The 22111-nt window shown below is 47.5% G+C and overlaps 1 protein-coding gene across 15 annotated transcripts in view; it reads right to left on the bottom strand.

Annotated features, from left to right (window-relative positions):
* Window positions 1-22111, bottom strand: part of Atxn7l1 (ataxin 7-like 1) — a 224316-nt gene that overhangs the window by 131330 nt on the left and 70875 nt on the right. For all 15 annotated transcript variants that reach the window (XR_015622009.1, NM_001427851.1, XM_087553735.1 and 12 more), the window contains 1 exon segment: window positions 19652-19756. Coding sequence is in view for 11 of the 15 variants with exons in the window: in NM_001427851.1 (NP_001414780.1) it covers window positions 19652-19756 (105 nt within the window). In the remaining 4 variants the exon portion in view is untranslated.

Genomic DNA, 22111 nt, shown 5'->3' with positions numbered 1-22111 from the left:
ACAGAGGCGGGAGGCTCCCGCAAGGTCACGGAGGCTCAAATTGCCAAGTCTCTCTGTCATACACAACCCTCTCCCTGGATTGCTTCCTTCTAACTTCCTGTGTAGCAAACTCATCTGAGGCCCGACGAGAGTGTGGTCGAGATGGGGATGTATCTGTGTTTGGGCTGGGGCTTCAGAATGCTAACTATCCGCTCAGGCTCTGCTGGCAGGGCTGCTGATGCCTAGCTTTCTGCAAACCCTTTCTCACTACTAGGTCCACATGCACAAAGCACTCACTTGGCACTTCGGTTTGCATCTTCCTCTCATCACCCAGCCGTCCTCGTCGCTAATCAGCGTGGTAAAAGAATTTACTCTCACAGCAGAACCTAACCAACTGCCTGCTGTAGTGCCCGCTAAAACGCCCGTGAGACTTTGGTTCCGATGGAATCTCCGGGCTAGGAGATGAAGGGATAGATCAGAACCTCTAGGCAGACCAGAGCTTCCTCCAGTCTCACACCACTGGAGAGTTTTTCTCCTAGTTACTATGGAGAGCTCAGATTTCCTATGAAGGGGTGAGGCCTAAGCTGGAGAGATGGCTCCTTTGTTGCATTAGAAACTGTGAACTGGAAAACATCCCTAAAGGCAAGCATCTGCCTCCTGGAGTGGGCGCTGGTGCTTCTGCTATTGCTGTGCTTTCTGTTCATGGAAAGGAGGTGGTTAATGGTGGGATGAGAGTTCTAGGCTCAGCGTGACCTTAGACTCTGTCCTTCCTTTCTCTGTTTTCCCTTGGAGCTTCAAAATCAGCAAAGCTACCACTCCCAGGTGTGCTTCCCGAGTTCCTCTGCAAGTCCAAATGCACGGACTGAGGAAGAGTGCCTGTGTACACACAGCAAGATGCTGTGGCAATGCAAGGGCCTCCTAAAGGTTGGCAGACACTCGGCAGTGGCAGTGAGCACACGGGTGGCTCGAGGCTGTTTTCAGAGGAGCTATTTGCATGGAGGCACTGCTGAGTGAGACAGGGCTGCCTGCCAGGGAGTGTGACCACGGAGGACAGCATCTGTGTCACAGCGTCAGGCACACACAGCAGCACAGCTCATGTGCCCTGCAGTCCTTCCTCTTGCCATCCGGCATGTTGCCCGGCACATCTTGGGTGCTCAGAAACGAGAGGATGATCAAGACCGCAGCTTAAGGACTTCCTTCTGTTTGTCGGGGGTGGGGTGGGGGTGAGGGGCAGAAAGACTACTTCCCTTTGGGGGAAAAAGAGTTAATTGCTGGAAATTGAGACCTAGGCAAAGAGGGTCATTCTACCTGGGTGTCCTACCTGAATATGTATTATGTGTCAGCGCATCAGGAAACAACGAAAAATAATCTGAATGGAGAGGCTCTGGGTTCCCAAGAGTGTCTCCCCTTTATCTAACCCCTCTTTTGTGTCCATTCATTGCCCTTTCCCTGGTTGACATCCTTCAAGAGTTCAACAGAATCACACCTCTTTTCCCTTCCCTGCATCAGATTATCACCCAAAATAATTCCCCGATCCGTACAGGTGGCTTCCTGCCTCGACTACAACACTGTTAGCGCCCAGCACACACGGTGTAAGGCTGTGACTTGTAACTGGCTTTTCCACTTAGGATCCACACAGGTACTCTGGGAAGGCTCACCAGAAACATACCTGTACCACAGCACTGCCACCTAGATGGAGACCCGACTTGGTGTGCGTGGCAGCAAAGTGACAGTTGGGGCCAGGAGGCCATCTAACTGATCAGGGAATGCCCCCTTGAAACTTGGGCAGTATACGCCTGCCCGGGCCAATTCAATATTCATAAGTGGGAAGTGGAGTTCACATTTTCTGTCTTGCCAAGAGCGGTAGCTATTTGCCGCGGCGAACGGCTGAAACAGTTGTACATGCAGCGCTGCCCTCACGGCTGTAAATTACAGAAGATTAACCTTAAGCCTGATGCTGCCCTTGAGCCTCGACAGCTGAGCCCTATAAATGGATTCCTGTTAAGGGAAGGGAGTCTTGTTCCTGTTACTATTTAAAAGTGTGTCTCTATTAAAAGCTTGTCTTAAACATACATTTACCAGGCAGCCTGCCCCAGCCTTAAGCAAGCACTTCCTGGGGCACTGACGGGTGGAGTCCCATCAAAAGACACAGCCTTGACCTTAGCTGAGGCGGGAACGGATGCAGAGGGAAGGCAGAGTTCTGGATGAACACTCACTTTCTGTCAGTGGCACATGGGCTGGAAGGGGGACAGTGGAGATTCGGCCAAACATAAAGAGAGACCTTCAAAGATAAAATTATGTCAAACCCCAAGCCACTGCACAAAGTTTCGTCTGGTGACGAGGATCTGCGAAGCATCAGGGAACTCTTACCTAGAACTAAAACCCCTAAGTTTCGTAACTGTAGTTAGCTCTCCCAGTCCTGGCTCCTTAAAGTGAAGTCTATGGAGCAAAAGCACCATATCATCTAAGGGACGTACTGCTGAGTTAGAATCTGTGTTCTAACATGATTCTGCATGGGTCTGTATGTGCATTCAGGGTAGAGATGCTAGGACAGGAAGAGCCTTTCCCATAGTCCCACTATAAATCATGGCAAATAACCGATCTGATTATGAAATAGGCCCCTGGCAGTGGACCTTAGGATGCTGGGTTCCACTTTAAGGATACATTTTAAAAGGACCTTGAGAGATAAGTTTTTATGGGATATGAACGAATGAGTGCATCACTCTAAACTTGAGAGATGTCCCAAACAAGTCAAGGTATAAAACACTGTTGCAGGATGTTTGATCACACTGTGAGCCCCAAGACTGTGTTGGTTACTGAAAAAAAATAAAAATCTGTTTCTAGTTGTGGTGAGGCTCAGCCCTTCCCTCACACCTTTAATCCCTCTGGCTGGAATGCAGACATGCTCTTAATACACACCTTTAATCACAAACAACGGAGGTCAAGTTAGTTTGTAGAAGGAAGCATCCATGTTTGAAAGTGATGTCTAATGGAGTAGCAGACAAAGTGATGAATCAGAGAAAGATCTGACAGAATAGGATATGCCCAACTCTCATGAGAACAGACAGGAAACAGAGGCTACTTAAGAGAGAGCAGTACAGAGAGAGAAAAAGGGAAGGAGGATGGTTTACTGGGACAGTTTTACAGAGAGAACAAACTAAACACAGGTAAAGACAGAACAAGTCTGAGGATGAGAAGGAGCCAGAAGATTAGAACAGACTGCCAAAGTTAGTATGAGGTCAAGCAGAGCAATTCAGTCAGAAATTGAAAGACACTGGGTTGATTGGTTGCCTTGAAGAGAAGTTGTAGCCTGAACAGCTGAATTAAACCAGCTAACAAGAGTTTAGAGGAAACAAGAAAGGGTGACCTTATTCAGAAGTAAGTCTCAGGCGCTGAAAACATTCTAGGCCTAGATTAGCTTATATGGCAACTAGAAGCTTCCAGGACTAGACCTAGGTTAAAGATGGAGGCAGTAAGCCCCCAACAGGACAACTACAACAGGAAAATTAAAGTTACATTTACAAAACACAGTGAATTAGCAAAAAGTTCCACATTAATAACTGTATCTCCCATCCAGTTTGACAATTCACTGCCTATGTTTTAAGTTGTAATTAGCAGTTCATTCTTAGTGGTAAAGTATACAGACACCTTTGTGTTGTTTGAGAATACACAGTGTAGGCTGTGTAGGCTTACTACTTATTAGGAAAAAACCTATAGTTCAATATGAATGATAAAACATAATAACCACTAAATAAATAGAAATTTTAAAATAAAATATAAAATACAGGGGCAGATAAAAGTGAGATAAATGAATACAAATTAAAAGAAAAAATAAGTACAAATATATTAAACAATCACAATAAATGTAAATGGCTAAAACTCACCTATTAAAAGACACTGTTAGATGGGCCTCTTTTAAGAGCTAAATGTATAGCCTAGAGGAGGAACAACTAAAACAAAATGACATAAAAAATTTTAAAAAAAGGACTGGATGGAGATGAATGAGGTAATTACATATTAACCAAAAGATGATTGGATAGCAGCGTTGTTCAGATAAAGCAGAACCAAAGGCAAATTAGTGGGTTCTAAGACACCAACCACTAGAAAGATTTAACTTAAGGTTATAAACGCTTTACCAAACAGCCTCAAAACTCTAAAGCAAAGCCATCAGAGTTACAGGAAAGAGTAGCATTTTATGACCCACCACAGGAGATTAATATCAGCTCCTCTCCCAGAAACTGTAGTGTGAGTAGGCAAAAATACGGGGAGGACACACAAGATGCGAATAAAATAACAAGTATACTTAACCCTACACCCAAATGAGAGCTTTGTACATTTTTCCAGTCACACAGGAGACATTTATAGAGGCTCCCCCTAGTCTTGCTAATCTCTATGAAAGTATACAGTACATTATAAACAGAATAGCATAGACAATACTCTTGGGCCACCACAAATTAAACTAGACATCAAGAATAAAACAATAATACTAAGATAATCCCCCTCGTTCCTTTTATGACTGAAAACTAAAACCACACATACAAATTATCAGTTGGCAGCAGAGTGACTTTGTTCTGTGTGGTCTAGTTGCTATGAGACTAGGTTAATTTACATGGTATTTATCAGTTGTATCACAAGAAAAAGGAAACTCAGATCTTTATAGCTTCACTATTTTGACATTAAAATAAATTCTAGCCCAAAAGAAAGGTGAAGCACCTGACTCCTAAAGAGGAAAGAAAAATCACAACCTTGTCCTACAGCACAAGAAGCTATGTTCGGTACATTCTCCAGACTGTGTCCTATTTAGACATACCATACTCAATATGTCTCACTAATCCTGGTTGGACAAACATATTGTTTGTCCAGTCTGGCACCTGGGGAAAGGAGTCGTTCAGCTAATTGGGCATCTTATAATTAATACCATCCTGGAATCAAGAAAATACTATAGTTAACAATTTGTATGGTTTGTTCTGTCACAGAGCTAAGACCTTCTGAAGAACAAATGAGGAATAGTCGCCATAGGCTCATACATTTGAACACTATGTCACCAGAGAGTGGTACTACTTGACAGGGATTAGGAGGTGTGGCCTTGCCAGAGGAATGTGTGTTACTGTGGGTGGGCTCTGGGGTTTCGAAAGCCCAAACCAGTCCCAGTGTTCTCTTTATCTGTTGTCCGTGGATCTGGATGTAGAACTCTCAATTCCTTCTCCAGCACCACGTCGGCCTGTGCCCACCATGCTGATAATGGGCTAAACTTCTGAAACTGTAAGCCAGCCCCAATTAAATGTTTTCCTTTATAATAGTTGCTGTGGTCACGGTGTCTCTTCACAGCGATAGAACAGTGACTGAGACAGCTACATAGACATACACAGGAAACACACAGCACCCTGTGTCTCAGAGAAGAGGGCACCTGCCCACGAAATTACTGCAGGCAGCCCAAATCAGATGGATGGCTTCTTCTTACAAAGATATTGCCCACCCAACACAATTCCAGTACCAGCCACAGTTAGCCAAATATTTTTAAAAAAGCACAGCTGGAGGTGGAGGTGTATTTTAGTGGTTACCTGTCTACCCAGCATGTGCAAAGTCCTGGATTTCATCCCCAGCAACACACACACACACACACACACACACACACACACACACACACACACACAAGCACACACGCAAACTCCAAGGGAAGGAGGGAGAGAAGGAGATAGATAGATAGATAGATAGATAGATAGATAGATAGATAGATAGATAGAAAGAATCCAAACTTTACAAAAAGGATGAATGTAGAATTACATTATATGAGTGACAGTACTGCAAGTTCTGTGGACACGTTGGGTAATGAGTGGACAAAGAAGACAAGAATCATCCAAAACTGTCCAGAATATGCACTAGGTAGTAAAGGTCTTGCTGTTGTCCATGGACCACATGGACAGAGCAGGGAGGCTCTCAGGGAGCGGCCCCATCCACTCTTGGCCTCCCCACTGGTCTTCAAGCCTCTCTTTGCACTTCCCTCTTTCTATCACCCTCTTCAGAGAACAAAGGCTGAGCATGAGAACTGGAGATTCCTTATCGACAGACTTCTGAGTCCCACCTGGTAAACATCACAGGCCCTAAGAGTACGGCAGGGGGCTCGGCTTAAGAGGCAGAATCTTAACAGAGCCCCTGTCCACCTACACGGGCCACATTCTATCCTGTGAACCTGGAAATAGTGCTACCACTAGGATGACACTAGATACCACCAGAACTGGCAACTAAGTGGGTCAGTGGGTTAGGGCTCAGCCAGCGCAAGCTTCATGCTAATTGGACTTATGCCAGAAGGCCCTCTGGTTAGGAAGCTTATCTTCTGTGAGAAAGGACTCATTTCAGAAGGTTGTAAATTAAGCCAAGGATGACTCACAGAGAAGAGCAGAAAACCTCTTCAGAGGTGCCTTAGCGAAATGCACCCCCGGAAAAAGTTCAGGAAGAATTGATGCGTGTGGGTTGGGGGAGCGCTAAGTGTCAATAATGCAAATAAACAAATATATGACAAGGGTAGTCAACTCCATCTTCAGCAAGAATCTGTGGTTCCAGTGCTGTAGGACAAAGACTACAGCTGCTTGCTCTGGAACAAAATTATGATTAATTCCATGGGAAGTGGGATTCATCAGTGAAATTGCTGACTTGCTCTTTCACAGTTCCTCTCCCCATTTGCATTCCCCCCTGGACCCATTTATTTCCCGAGTGTCTTGTGTGCAGCCCTCCCCAGTCTGCACTCACTTCCCAGAAGTGCCTGCCTGGGAAAGAGCATCGGGAAGGTCCCCACACAACCAGGAACTCTGGCGCCACCTTGATTCTAGGAGGCCCTTCGCTGTGATGTGCCCCCGTTAGCCTTTCCCAGGGCGCCAAGAAAGGCAAACCTGCCATCCAAAACGTTCTCACACTGGATTCCAGACAAGAAGGCCTGGAAAGCTCGGCTGCACCCTGGAAGCCAGTCTGCATATGGTATCTGGTATATAATGTTCCTGGAGGAAGCAGTCGGTGACCTCGCCAGAAGAGAGCAGACTGTGGAGTGTTGCAGATGAGACATGAGTGAGATTCTGACACCTCACATGAGTGAGGTGACAATCGTGTATAACCGTGACCACTATTATAAACCCTTCTGCTCACAAAGTACAGTGCACATGGCTGGAAGGATGGAGATCTCTCACCACAGAGAGATCCCTGTCCAGGACGAAACAGTCTTTGCTGTACCAGAGGAAGACGAGCTTGCATTTGGGAGCACACTATTAGAGCAAAGACGCATTATTGGTAGAGCTGTTGTACGTACGGATGCATTTAGTAAGAATGACCGATTCCGCCGTGACACGGATATTCTCTTTGCTTGTCACTTTAAAACACTAACAGCTGCTTTGTGGCTCTAGGAGGCAAGTCTGGCACCACTTCCCAAGGACGTGTGCCCAGCAAATCTTGCTTTCTGTTTACTGACTTGGTCTTTCAGGAAAGGGACATTGGGAAGTGCTGCTGCGTGCATCGCCGAGGATGGGGACAATTCCGAAACGACCTTTTGAAGCAGCACTGGCAACTTGTACTTGGATTTAAATAAAGCAACGACTGTTACCCTAATTCGGCACCGAGGAACGGAGTGTAAGGGAGCAGCCGCACTGTGCGGATGTGCCAGGGATGAGTCAGAAGCCAGGGGTCACATTACAGCACAGAGCCCTCCAGAAACCAGCTGTGGCCACAGATCAAAGCAGTGGTTCCCAGCACTTGCTGGGAACTGAATGGATGCCTGTTCCGGGTCAGCCTTTCCAACTGTATCTGAACAGAGACAGCTCTCTCAAGTAGCAGATCTTCCAACGGGTTGTACTTGCTGGCCTGGACAAGCTGGTTTCCCTTCTTCTGAGATTCATTTGAAAACCAAATCTACTGAGCACTAAATTTATAAATCCAGCACTTACTGTGTTAACTCGGGGAACTTAATTTTTTTTTATTACATGACTGATTGGTTTGGTATGGGTGTGTGCACTCACACCATGTCTGGAGCATGTCTGGAGGTCAGAGAACAACTTCTGGAGTCCTTCTTCCACCGTGTGAGTTCCTGGAACTAAACTTCAGTCGTGAGGCTTCGAGGCAAGAGCTTTTACCCAGTGAGTCATGCTGTAGCCTCAAGGGGATCTAACAGTGACCACAACAGAGTTCCTGGTGCCTGGACATTCCTAGTCTCATGTGTGGGTATGCACATGAGTGCATGTGTGTATGCCTACGCTAGAAGAGAAGTATTTGCAGTCGCCAACTAACGCTGCGAAACAGAGGGTGCGTGAGCACTCTGAGTTGAGATTGGAGAAATCCTTTCTTTCACTATCTTCCTGTTTATCACAAACGCGTGCGAGGATCTACCAAAAGCCAACGAATGTGCTCCATGCTGGGACTCACAGATGTGAAGGCACTGGACCTGCCCCCAGCAACTCCCTGTCCAGCACAGGGACTGCAGAGGAGGCCAGAGACAGAGGTGTCAGAGGACAGTTTGACTGGGTGGCTTACCACAACACAGAGCAAATACTTAGGGTGCTCCAACCTAAAAAAGACCAGCCTGTGGCTGGTATAAGTAAGTATAAAGCCCCCTGCACCTAGGGATAAACATACCAGGAAAAATAAAGGATTATAACAACCTCAGCTGGCCAGCCTAGCTCCTCCCTTTCTTTTCTCTTACCCACTGTCTTGGCTTTGGACACAGTCTATGAAACATATTCTTCTTTTGGCTTCCACATCTCCAACCTGCCAAATCACTGGCCATTCCCCTTTTATCCAAACACTAAATGTTCGCTTCTGCTTTTCCCAACCCAATCCCACCTAAACCAAACTAACCCAGCTCGAGGGAACCAACTCCTTCGGCAAGTCCTGTCACTATAATTCCAAAATAAAATCGAGTCACCCACCCTCCTCTCCCCACCTCTGTCCAGGTACACATCTGGACCCCCTCTCACTTAGCCACACATCAGTCCTATGTTTCCCAGGATGCGTAGTAGCTTGGCGAGAACGACTTCTGAAAAACATGAATCACATTTACAACTCAGCCTAGCTCCAGGGTCTTCCAATCACACTTGGACATAAAAAACAGCCCCAGATTCTGGCACCCATGACAGTTCTTGTGGCCCTGAACCCCTCAGCCCAGCTTTGCTCTTGCTCTGTTCTCTGCTGGGAGGGGTGCTCTTATGCCAGCTCCTCCTGTGTTTTGAGTTATGTCCATGTTATGCAGCATACCACGTCATAAACTCAACAAGTCCAGGCCCTTCTCTACCTCTGCGACAACACTTGGCACACAGTTGGCGTTAAATAAAACACCCACGAACGCATCTAACCTGGAAGGTTGCAGTTTCGAGAGATAGACCCCTGTGAAATGATGAGTAGAAGGTAATTTATTTCCTATTGTGTGTGCTAGAACATGTGTGCTTACACACATGTGCACAAGAACACGTGGAGGTCAGAGGGCAACCTTAGATACCTCCCGGCCTTTTCTTTCTTTCTTTCTCTCTTTCCTTCTTTCTTTCTTTCTTTCTTTTTTTCTTTCTTTCTTTCTTTCTTTCTTTCCTTCCTTCCTTCCTTCTTTCTTTCCTTCCTTCCTTTTTTTTCTTTTTTTATTTTTTTTGACACAGTGTCTCTCACTAGCTTGGAGTTCATAATTAGACTTGCTCTTGCTTACCAGTAAGCCAAGGGATGAACCTGTCTCTACCTCTCCAATACAGGGAAGACAAGTGAATAACACTATGCCATGCTCTTGGACACAGGTTCTGGTGACCAAACGCAGGTCTGTATGCGTGCACGGCAAGCACTTTACTGACTGGGCCATCTCCCCAGACCCAAACGTTTATCTTCAGTTAAAGGTGGACTGGATTTCTCTAAGGCCCCAAAGATCCTACTGCCCTACACCTACTGTAACCCGCAGTTCTAATAACCTCACAGAGACACACAAAAGGGTATTTCCCTGAATGTGGAGTCATCCATTGTTTGTGGGTCTCTTGGGTGCACTCATTTGCAGGTCAGCGAGACCCTGCAGGCAGAAAGGATGAGAGAGCACAGAGGACACGTGTCCTCTTTTCTACACGCTTCCCTCTCACGTCTAAAGGTCCATTCAAATGCCACAGCCAGCCTTACACACATCCTTGATTACCCATTTTCCACACCCACACCAGCAGGCAGTGGAGACTAGCATCGTAGCCTAGAGAGGTGCTGAGGACAGGTAAAGCACCTGCAATCACCCCACATCTCTGAGGAACAGAAATGACCTTCTCCTACCACAGGTCAGCTGTGGCGCTGCTGGGAGTCTGAAAGCTGGCCTCAACTGGTACATACGCAGGGGAACACGCTGGGGGGGGGGGGGCAGGCTGGAGTCTGGGTCTGCCACTTCTCCTGATCTCGCACACATTTCTCCAGTGCTCCCAGTCTCTCTTCCTTCCGTGTGAGAGAAGGAGAACACAACCAAAGTCCCTTAGGGTGATGGCAGAGCTAAATAAGGCAGAAAAATGCTTAGCACGGAGTAAGTGATCAGGAAAGGCCTGAGCTTTACTGCTGTCACTGTGCCTATCTGTAAGGAAAGAGAAGGGCTAGGGTTAGGGACGAGCTACGTTCTCAATCCAGCGTCAAACCTAATTTGAACAGTAGTAAGTTCAGGATTCAAAAGTTCGTTTCACTTGAGATGGTGTCTCCCTATGCAGCCTAATTTGACCCTGAACTCAAAATCTTCCTGTTTTCGACTCCCATGGGCAAGGATCACTGGTGTGAGTCACTGTACCCAGCTCTGAATAGAAAAATTGTCAAGTAGAAGAAAATAGTTTTACTCAGTTGTAGATTCTTTTGGTTGTATGCTAGTCAGTCAGACTACTATGCATTTCCTTAGATCTCTCTCTCCTCCTCTTCTTCCCTCCTCCTCCCCCTTCTCCCCCTCCCCCTCCTCTTCCTCCTCCCCCTCCTCCTCTCCACTCCTCCTCTTCCTCCTCCCCTCCTCTTTTTCCTCCCCTTCCTCTTCCCCCTCCTCCTCCCCCTCCTCCTCCCCTCCTCTTTTTCCTCCCCTCCCCCTCCTCCCCCTTCTCCTCCTCCTCCTCCCTTCTCTTCCTCCTCTTTCTGGGAGAGGGGCTCTCTTCGAGTCTACCACAGGGATTTTCTTTCACTATATGTTGTGGCTGCCCTTTTCCAGGACCCAGGAAAGAAGAGACAAGAAAACTTCAGCAATTTTATGGTCATAAGAACAAAAAAGATATAATCTGCCCCAGCCTTGAGATCTGGATACAATGATCAAATTAAAGTTTAAAGGGAAAAAAAAAACTTAGCAATTCAAAGTCTTCAAAAGTTCACACACTTTTGCCAAGTCTATTAATGAATGCTACCAGTTTGACAAAGAATCTATTCAGCGAGACAAACTTCCTTTAGTTATTTTATACTTCTTTGGTGCGTGGGGGGGGGGGGGCGATCTAGTTTCACATATGACAATTAATGATACAGTAATAAAATAGAATAATCCACCTTAAAAATCAAATCTAACTCAATTGACACTTAAAAAAATTCCAGGCCCTGTCTTGTGGCAATCTGCAGAATCAGAAAGGAAGCCTAGGCAGACTAATTAACTGGTGTCAATACCCCTGATGCCCCAGGAAGCCCAGGGGCTCTGAAACCAGCAGGGGCTGACTTTCTCTGGGGCTCAGAGGCACATGTGGTTTGTCATTTCTTCAACTCGAGGTCACCTAGAGAGAGAGAATTAAAAAAAAAAAATCTCAGGAAGCCTTGGAACCTCATTAATTAGGCTCCCCCACGTAGCAAAGCAGAGCGGGCGGCTGCCTGTCCCCAACCAGCGTTGGCATCTGGATGTGCGCAGAAGGAACAGGGCGCCAGCCAGGACACGCCGCGCCGCGCCGCGCTCCGGGAGCCAGCTCCCACACTCATCTGTTTTGCCGCTCTCTGCTGTAGCTCACACTTCATTAAATTCTACCGCATCACATCAACATGCAAAGCAGCTATCTGAAGGGCATTCAAAACTCTATAATCAGAAAGGGAACGAAGCTTCTCTGAGAAAGGGGTGGGTGAGTGGAGGCCTCCCTTGTCTAGTCAATGACATCCAGGTTCTTTGGTTCTAATCCGTGTTTTTACCGCGTGGTGACAAAGGAGGGCTGTTTCTGTCTGATGGGTGGGGCCTGAGGCTCCGTGCTCTCTGCTGTCAGGCGAGCACCATGGGCAGCTGCAGAAGCCTGCAAGATCTGTAGGATTCCTCTTGCCTTCTATTTTAATTTTAATTTGGAAGCGGGCAGGTCTGCAGCTTTACGAACTTTTCTATGATGCCCTGTTTTCTACTTTGCATATATCTGTGGCACAGAAATGATCTTTTTTTTTCTTTTTAATGTTTTTAAAAATCATTCATTTGGATCCAGTAAGGCAGCCTCAAAGCTGGAAAAGCCAATCTTCAAGATGGGACCGAGATGACTCCAGCAAATTGTCCCCTAATGTCTGTATGCATACCGTGACACATGCATACCCAGCCACCCACAAAATAATAAACAAAAATATAAAAAAGAAAATTTAAAAGCCATTCAATCTTTAACCTACTGATTCCACATACACAGTCAGCCATTGGCTTTAGAATTATTATTTTTGTGATGTAAACATCTTTTGTTTTATTGGCATATAATAATCGTATATAGTACTGGTTTGCATAAAGACATGTTCATACAAGTACCTAGGGAAATTATCTTGATGAGTGGCTCGCAGGTAGAAATGTCAACTCTGTGTGGCTGGGATTCTACAGAAGCTGTCTCTGGGATTAGTGTGCACACACGTGCACACACCCCTTTACGGAAAGAAATGTAAACAGTGAGTACAGCTGTGCCATGATGACTGGGGATGTTCTGCTTCATGGTACAGTTTCTCAGATGTAGACAGTCTTGTCCTCTAAGGTGAACTGTAATGCCTGGAGATGCTTCGGTTGTCACGATTAAGAGCACTGCTGCTCTTCACTTCTGATAGGTTGTGGCCAGGGAACGTCAACAACATAGAGGACACACACAGGCCCCATTAAAAGTCAGTGTCAAAGGCGCTGCAGAATGGCCACCTTTACAGCGGTTATTCCACAAACAGAATAGCAGATAAGGCCCAGAAGTCACGTTCAGACGTCCACTTAGTAAATCCTAAGACTTCGTAGATTAGCCTAGCCCCCAAATCCAACTCTGCCCCACCTCTTACTTTTTCAATTACAAGATTCCCAATGGGTTAAAAGCACGGTTAGTAAAAACTGTAACACACTGTTTCCACAGAACCATGCAGTGGCTGCCTGCCTTCCTGTCCAGTGCATACCTGTGCGCACTCCAGAGAGCACATCCCAGCAGTCTTAGACATGGTCACAGCACTCTCTCTGGGTACAGGTGAGGGCCACCACAGCCCTGTCACAAACAGTGACATCACCAAGGTCTCCCTCTCCCTCTGCAGTGATTACAAATGAAAATCCGCATCATTAGAGACTTCTGAGGCTTATCACTAAATGGCAGCTTCTATTGTTGTTGTTGTTGTTGTTTTTGGGGTGTGTGTGTGTGTGTGTGTGTGTGTGTGTGTGTGTGTGTGTGTTGTATGAAGGCCAGAAGTCAACCTTGGATGTTTTCCTCAGGAGCTGTCCACCTTGTCTTGTCTGGTTTTTTTTTAAAACACTGTTCTTTGAACAGGCTAGGCTGGCTGGCCAGTGGGCTGCAAAGCCCACCTGTCTGTCTCCATAGCAGAAATTCCTATATGCGGCTCTTTTGTGTGGGTTCCGGGGATCAAACTCTGGTTCTCATGCTTGAATAGCAAGCGCTTAGGGACTGAGGTTATCTCCCCAGCCCAGCCCCAGACAAACAGTTTTTTAAAAGCAAACCTTGCTCTGTCTCTGTGCTTTCTTATGGAACCCCCTTCAGTCATCAAGGCCACTACATAAGATAAACTACTAACCCATCTGAGGAATGAAGAAGCCCACTACAGAAAGGCAGAATAACCTGCCAACGTCACACAGCCAATAAGGGTCAAAGCTGGAGCATAAATCTAGACACAATGATATTAGAAAAGTTCTGTTCAACCTGTACCCTGTCCCACCAAGCCACAGTTTGGGCTGGACAACCTGGACAGACAGATAGGCTTGCTGAGAGGAGACACGATCCCACTGCCAAGTGAATCGTTCCCGTTTCCTGTTACCCTGGCTGCATCACCTGTGGAGATTTAAATCCCTTGGAATCACTGACCTCTGAGTAGCCGACTGAAAACATTGGGCAGGGCCAAGGTGACACCAAAGCCACACAAAGCACTGGAGTCTGTGGGGCAGTGGTCATACCCACTATCTACATCTGAGGCCCAGTGCTAGCAGCAGAGAGTTGGTGGCCAGTCCTGAGAAAGGGGTGTTGCAGTACTCCTGTGAGGTACAATGGCTCTTGTTAGGGGACCCAGAGATAGACTGGAGCTTCATGGCATTTCTAGGGAGCTGACACTAGGGCCTAATGAGAATGTAAACCAATATTTGCAAAGTGCAATCCCTGAGGCTCCCAGCAGATGTAATCACACTCAGGCAGACTGCTCTCTTCTCCAAGGCTGGGGAGCCGCAGTGAATCACAGGCGTGAGCCAGGGGCTGACCTCAGTGTGGCATCCCCTGAGACAGCAGGGAGCGAAGACAGGAAGCACTTGGCTAAAGTGGTTTTCCCATTTTTCATAAGAAACTTTCAACTTCATAAAAAAAGGGCCCCATTTTATTGACAATAAAAGCTAACCTTTATTTCCTTACTCCCTGCCAGGAAAATATACATTTCTTTTTCCTTCCCTCACATTAGTTCTGCAGAGTAGAAGCCGGCATTCTTACTTCACAGGTGGGGAGAACCACGCTCAAAAAGAAAGATAATTAATTAGCCCACGGCTGCACACTAGCAAGGGTGAGTCAGAATTCTAACCTCCAAAACGAGCTCCCCTTGATGACATTTTATTTTCTCATATTGCTGTTATGACACTGTGATGTCAGAGGAAGTATACATTTGGTCTTCGTCCCAAGTTCCTGGCAGACACTTAAATCTGTAACTTCCGTAGTGACCTGAGACAGGTAACAAATTGGCTAGGGCACATAGTCTTTTGTTATGTTTGGTTCTAAACTTCAGTTTCTCGATATGGAACATCTAGAAGCCCCGGAGTTTCGGGAATAAGCATCCTCGTGTGTGCTGAAGATGTGACTGAGACTCTGGACAGGGTCAGCACAGGGCTGATGTTGAAAAGCACCAGGCACAAGTAGAGGATTAGAATTTCCAGTCCCACTGGGCCAGAGCTAGAGGTTGTACTAATCACCGAAGCCCCCAGCGCGTTGAATCAGTGTGCAATGGCACCTCTTACAAACACCCTAAGAGATAGAGCTGAGATAGTCTGGGAGGGTCAGTGCAGTCACAGGCCAGGGGTACAGCTCAATTTTACAAAACAGAAGCGCTCAGGACCCCTGACTTCACCCTACAATTTCGACGTGTTAGCACGAGGCTCTGCCACATCTTTTATGACACCATTAAGAGTTGGAGACCAGTCTGGTCTATATAGTGAGTTCCAGGAAGCCAAGGCTAGACAAAGAAACTCTGTGTGTGTGTGTGTGTGTGTGTGTGTGTGTGTGTGTGTGTGTGTGTGTGTGAAAGAGAGAGAGAGAGAGACAGAGAGACAGAGAGACAGAGAGAGTCAGAGAAACACAGACAGAGAGAGAACAGAGCAGAGTGAACATAAGCAAAAAGTTTCCCTGAGTCCTCTGAGTCATTACAGCTAACTTGGACACGTGAGGATCCCCAAGTCAAACAAAACCATGAGTAACCTGGGGACCATTATCTACAACTGCTATCGAAAACAAAGGACACTTCTTAGAAGCTGAACTTTAACTTCTGTGTCTACACTTAACACTGTGTGGTGAGGGTAGGAATCAGATTAAATCGTGCTCAGTGAGGCAAGCAGATATCAGGTATGAGTACTGATTAAGAAAGGGTTTTCCTCTACCAGTCTCTGACAAGGACCCACAACCACAGCCACGTGTGCATACAGAGGAACACACACACACACACACACACACACACACACACGCCCAAAAAAATACACACAGAGAGACACAATCACACTTTTTATTTTTCAACTTAGATTCAATGACCTGTACACCAAGATCATGAAGTCGCCTTGCACCCAAGATAGTGAGTGCTTTTACCTTTTGTAAAGTATCTTTTAAGCATGCCGGGAATGCAGAAGTGCAAAGGAATACTCCTAGGACTGACACAACTTCATGACAGGAGGTGGCACATGAACAAAGGTTTGTGGATATCAGGCAGAATTCTTCCCACCCGTCCACTCATTGGGGGTAAGGCAGAAAGACACCGTGGAGAGAAGAGGAGGAAGAGGAAATGAACTCAAGTGTCACAGTCTTGGGTCCCAACAGCTCATAAAGCAGGCAAAGGCATCACTTTATAGATGAACCAACCAAGGTAGAGAAACCTGAGTGCCCAGCCCCAAATCACAGACATTGAGGGAAGTCCGGAATCGGTTGGCATTATCTCCAAAACCTGCTATTTCTACTATAGGAACACATTTCAAGCGATACTGGAGGGCTCTGGTGGGCTTGGGGAAGAGTCAGAGAAGGCCTAGTGGGCGTGGCTTGAGGCCCCCGGTTTTCTCAGCCAATGACGCACTTTCCTTATACAGAGTTTGCTAGGGGTTTCACATGTGAGGACATGTGAGGACATGTGAGGCTGTGAGGACAATGGCTGCGCAGGCGCTTCCCTTGCTCTGAGAAGCCACCTGCACTGGAAACCAGGCTCTCTTCCGTCTTGCTCTGAGACCTTGGACACAGCGCCCAACCTCTTCAGCTCAGGCTTCCTCAACTCCAAAATGGGTGTAACATTCACACCCACTCCACAGGGCTGCTGAAAGGGCTGTGTTTTCAAAGATATGCAAAGCGCTTGGCACACTGCCCAGCACTTAGCACAATTGCACCCTTATTAACTCACTGGAAACGGCAAGGCTCATCACACAAGGTAAAGCCGGAAGAAGGAGGAAAACGAAGCTGCGCGCTGTGCTTGTTTGTTCTGGAGATCAAACTCGTCTCTGGCAACTTGGAGACGCGCTCAACAGCGGCGGACTTACAACTCCATTCCATGAGCACGGCTACAACTGAAGGCTTACTGCGCACGCTCCAACCCCCCATCTCACCCCACCCCCATCTCTGAAAGTCCCACTCTGAAATCCTGACGTGGTGTTGGAAGGTGGGGCTTTTGAGAGACAATTATATCACAAGATGTAGAGACCTTGAGGCTGGGATTTGTACCCTTATAAATGAGGCTCCAGGGAGCCCTTGCCCTCTTCCTGACACGTGAGAATACGGTAAGAAGCTAGCTGGCAGGCACTAGAAAACCTCACCAACATCCGAGGTCAGACTGCAACCTCCAGAATTGGGAGGAACCGAACGAACCCTGTTGTTTTTAAGCAAGGCAAACTACGATACTGTGGCACGTGCAGCAGCCTGAACTTGCAAGGACCATCACGAAAATACAGGAGTAATTCTGAGGAGAGCTTTAAAAAAAATCTGCTCCCCCAAAGACTTGCCATAGATCTGAGCTGCACCTCCCATTTTCTCTGGTCCCTGAGAAACATGGGTTTTGTATTATTGGGACGCTCAACTGGAGAATGGAAGGATACTTCTTTGCCTCGGTTTGCTGAGTTATGAGTTATGTTCCTATGGCTCTAGGCCAGCTGGTGAGGCAAAAAGCTCAGTGCAGCCTGGGCTTCAAGTGATGATGTCAGAAAACCCAGAGCTCCAAAGTAATTTTCTGCCTCTGCTCAGAACAAGTGCCCACCACGGCATTGGCCTTTCTTCCTAGGCTGAGTCCCAAGCCCAGCACTGAAAGCTGGAGGGTTCAGAGGCTACATACATCAGCCACACCAAACCTCCTCTGCTGACGAGAGGGGCCTTTCACAGAGTAACATTCTGCGTGGCAGTGAGATTCTCATCCCTTTCTGGATCCTTCCATCAAGACTGCCTGCAAGCTGAAGGACCAGTAACAGCTCTGATGGTTTACCATTGAGTGTCAGCCTTACCAGGGCTGGGCCTTGGCCCCTGTGTTCCTTGCAGCATCGGAGCACACAGACCAGCAATACAGTCCTATGAATGATTGGGTGATGAGCACGGGGCAGCCTGGAGTCCTCATGCTCATCAAACACACAGAGCAATACTCCACAGCTCTCCACAGGCTGAGTGGGCCCTCCTTGACACCACCACACTTTGGATGGTTTACCTGTAGCTCTAGACAGTAGCATCACTGCCTGGGCCTGACAGTTCTCTTCAGAAAGGTGGGCCCTTTTTTTCTTTTCGAGGCAGAAGAAGGTTGTTTGCTACAGAACACTGAGCAAGCTCGGCTGGTGCTGGATACATGCTTAGTCTGTTTGTGCTCACACTGCCAGCAATGGACATACTGTCATAGACGTACACACGTAAGTCACCTCCTCAGGGAAGAGACAAAGAAATACAGGGCTGGATCCTACCTGTCATCAGAACCCTTTGCAAAGTGCTTTATAGAAGCCCTTCTCTTCCTTGGTCTAGCTCAAAGCAGTGCACTCCAAAGCTTGGGTTCACTACCTACTTCATTCGAAGTGTAAACCACACCTACAGGTGGCACACAGCCTTTCTCTATACGTAGATACCACAGACGCACATTATCGAGGCTCCGCCCTCCGACTATCCAAACACATTTACTTCTTTTGTTTCATGACTACTTATCACAGCATGGTAGTCCTAAAGAGGGTAGGGGAAGTTGGAATACCGTGCGAGGGAGGGGAAAAGCATGTATAATTTACAAATGCACACTCAACATTATAACTGCTTCTTTTGTTCTGGTGCAATGTGGGACCAACAGCAGAGGGACATACAGATCCTGTTCATCACAAGGGGTCGTGGTTAAATAAGACAGTGCCCTGGACTCACAGCACGTGACAGCTGTGGAAACCATCTGGTCTAACTCCTGGTAAAGATAAAGAAGCAGCCACCCAGAGAGACTGAGTGACTTCTTAACTGAGGTCAGAGAGCCGTTTAAGCAGTGCCACATGGCTTTTCTCTGTTCTCATTTCCACCTGTACTGAGCGGCGGACGCAGTTTGCTGCAGTTGGAGTCACAGAATTTCTCACAGCCTCACAGCCAGAATTTTAAGATACTCGGGGGAAAAATGAGTTCTTGAGCACACTTTAAAAAGGGGGATGGTGTCTTGAAAGGACAAGCAGAATAGGAGGTTTCACCTACATCCTGGGAGCAGCATCCAATCCCAAGCACACCGTGCCACCTGTGGCTCCAGCCCTCCCTTGTGTGTGCGGATCTGGGGAGCGTCTATCAGGGGGAGAAAATGGCAGGATGCAGGAGGCTTGAGAGCTTCCTCACACCACTATCCTCCCATCCTGGCTACCTGCAGAGGCACTACCACGGTGCACAATGGTTTCCAATCAGTCCCATCTATCCAGGCTTGCTCCCGTGTGCTCTGACAAGAAGGAACCAGTGAGTGGGAGGACTGAGCTCCTACCAGGTCCTCTGTGTGCAGAGGCAGCAGCTCCGGGCCAGTGTACCCACAGCCTTGGACTGAAACAGACACAAGGCCACCCAGCCGGGAGCCCAGGGTCATTGGCTGCCCATGCATCCACCAGGTGCAGGAGTCCACTTACCGCAGTGCGACTGGAAGACCTGTGGCTTGACCACCTGATTGCAGGCACTGCACACGACCAGGTAGAAGTCATCATGGGCTGGATAATGGCCAAATAGGTGCATATCTGTGGGGGAAAAGCAATTAAGTCTCAGAGGGCAGATAGTTTCTTCTTGGGCTTTCTTCCAAGGAGAGATTTTTAAGAGACACACATAGAAAGCCAATCATCTTTACCACATAGCTACCCAACTTGCAGAGAAGCAAAGGCCTTCAGGAATCTCTCCTTATTTCAACTATGACGGTTACCAACCTGGTCAGCAGCGTTGGGGCTCCTGGGTCGCAAACAAGGGGAATGACAGAGACAAAGCCACAGTTCAGCCTTTATTGCAGGACTGTGGAGTTTCCTCCGGATGAGCAGAGAGGTCTCCCTCTCTGTACAGGGCTGGGGTGGAAAGAGAAATCACCTTGGCCTCAGCTGAGAGACGCAACCATGGTCGAAGGGATCTTCTGAATGAGCAGCCTGTTCACCACCATCAGTATTCGAGTTTGTAATTGTTCATCTGGTAAATAATTACCGAGTGCCTGATCGCACCAGGTACTGTGTTAGGAGCTAGGGGAACAAGAATTAGGTGGCAGAAAGAAGGGACATGAATCAGATAGCCACGCTGGGCGTCCTTGGTGTGGTGGTGACAGTGATTGCAAGAACAAGTTATATGGGGTCCTAAGAAAGCTTGGGAGGTAAACCTAGCCTAGTCTGAAGAGGCAGTCGGTCATCTGAAGTCTTAGCATGAGGGATTGGAGAAGCCCCTCCAGGAAGTAGGGGGTGGTTCAAAATGTAAGCCAAGAAAGGAGGCTCTGAGGCTCAGAGTCAGCTCTCGCTCTTTCAGTTGGGATAGAACCAGGAAGTGGTGAGGAGTGAAGCTGGCAAGGGGACAGAAACTATAGCTACACAGACCAAGGATGTCCCTCGATATCAGGGACAGAAGCAAGCCACTGTGTGTTTCGAAGCAGAGTTGTAAAGCAATCACACAGCTTCTGTGAAAACCAAATCTGCACCTGGGCATTCACCTGAGGCACGAATGGCTTTGTCTACCCACAGCTTGTACACGAGTGCACACACCAGCGTTTTTCATAACAGGCAGTGAGTAAGAACCCAAGTGATCATCAACGGATGAATGGGTAAAGAGAAGACAGAATATTGTCCATCTACAAGCGGGAATGAGGGATGTTATATGCTACAACATGGGCGAACCCTGAAAACACCAAAGGAAAGGGAAGCAGGTACACAATGTCCTGCTCTGTATGCTTCCAATGACGTGAAACGCCCAGAGCAGGCAAACCTACACAGACAAGCAAGCGCTTGCCTTGGCCTTGCGGGAGGTGGTGGCCGTAGGGTGGAGGGCTTACTGGGGACAATGGAAATTGCCTAACATTGCTAGTGGTAACACTTGCAAGACATCTAAGCCGTGGGCTTACACACTTTAAATGGGGGGTGTGCATGGTATTCAAATTACATCTCAGAAAAGCTGTCAAACAAACAAAGGCCAGTTTCAAGGAAACCTGTGGTCACATGTCATGCACCATTCAGATGTAGGAGGGCCCGGGGGTGGGGGGATTCCATCATCTAACTTTTCACTGATGCAGGTATGCCCTGGCAACATAAACGTGAACATGTCGCCCCTATGCCTCTCTCGCCCGGCAGCCTGTTTACCAGACTCATCCAGTGTCCTCACTGAACTGCCCCCACAAACGCGTGAGAGCTTCCCCGAATCCTACCTCAGGCGAGGAGGAGCTGAGCTCCTCATGCTATGGGCTAGCTAACCACCCAAAGGATAACAATGCAAACACTGCCTTTGCTCTGCACGCCTTTCTGGGGCAGTCTTGTTGCTTCCACAGCCCGGAGGCAGCACCGTTCCCCAGGTTAGGGAACAAAACCCTTCACTTCCATGCAGGAGGCCAGGAGACTCAGTCCTACAGCAGGACTGGAGCTTCGAGCTGAAGTGAATCTCTAACTAGGGAGTGCCTCCAGTTATGGTCTGTTACTCACCCTGCTGAGGACTGGTCTCTGTACCTCCACTTCTTTTTTTTTTAATAAAGATTTATTTATTTATTATATATAAGTACACTGTAGCTGTCTTCAGATACACCAGAAGAGGGCATCGGATCTCTTTACAGATGGTTGTGAGCCACCATGTGGTTGCTGGGAATTGAACTCAGGACCTCTGTAAGAGCAGTCAGTGCTCTTAACTGCTGGGCCATCTCTCCAGCCCTGCACCTCCACTTCTAAGATATCTGTACATACCTCTGCCAGGCTCCTCGGAGGAGCCTTATTAGTCAGGGTCCAAGAGGAAGGCCCAGAGGAGAGGCCAAGAGACAGGGAACCTGTGACAAACCCACCCAAGGTGCAGGCGTGAGCCTAAGCTACAGGTTCCCCATGGGCAGATGGGACCTTCAGTTCACAGCCTCATACAGGGGCACATCA

This window comes from Rattus norvegicus, chromosome 6 (assembly GCF_021556685.1).
Source record: "Rattus norvegicus strain SHRSP/BbbUtx chromosome 6, alternate assembly SHRSP_T2T, whole genome shotgun sequence".
NCBI lineage: Eukaryota > Metazoa > Chordata > Mammalia > Rodentia > Muridae > Rattus > Rattus norvegicus.
This window is presented reverse-complemented; position numbering and strand designations above follow the sequence as displayed.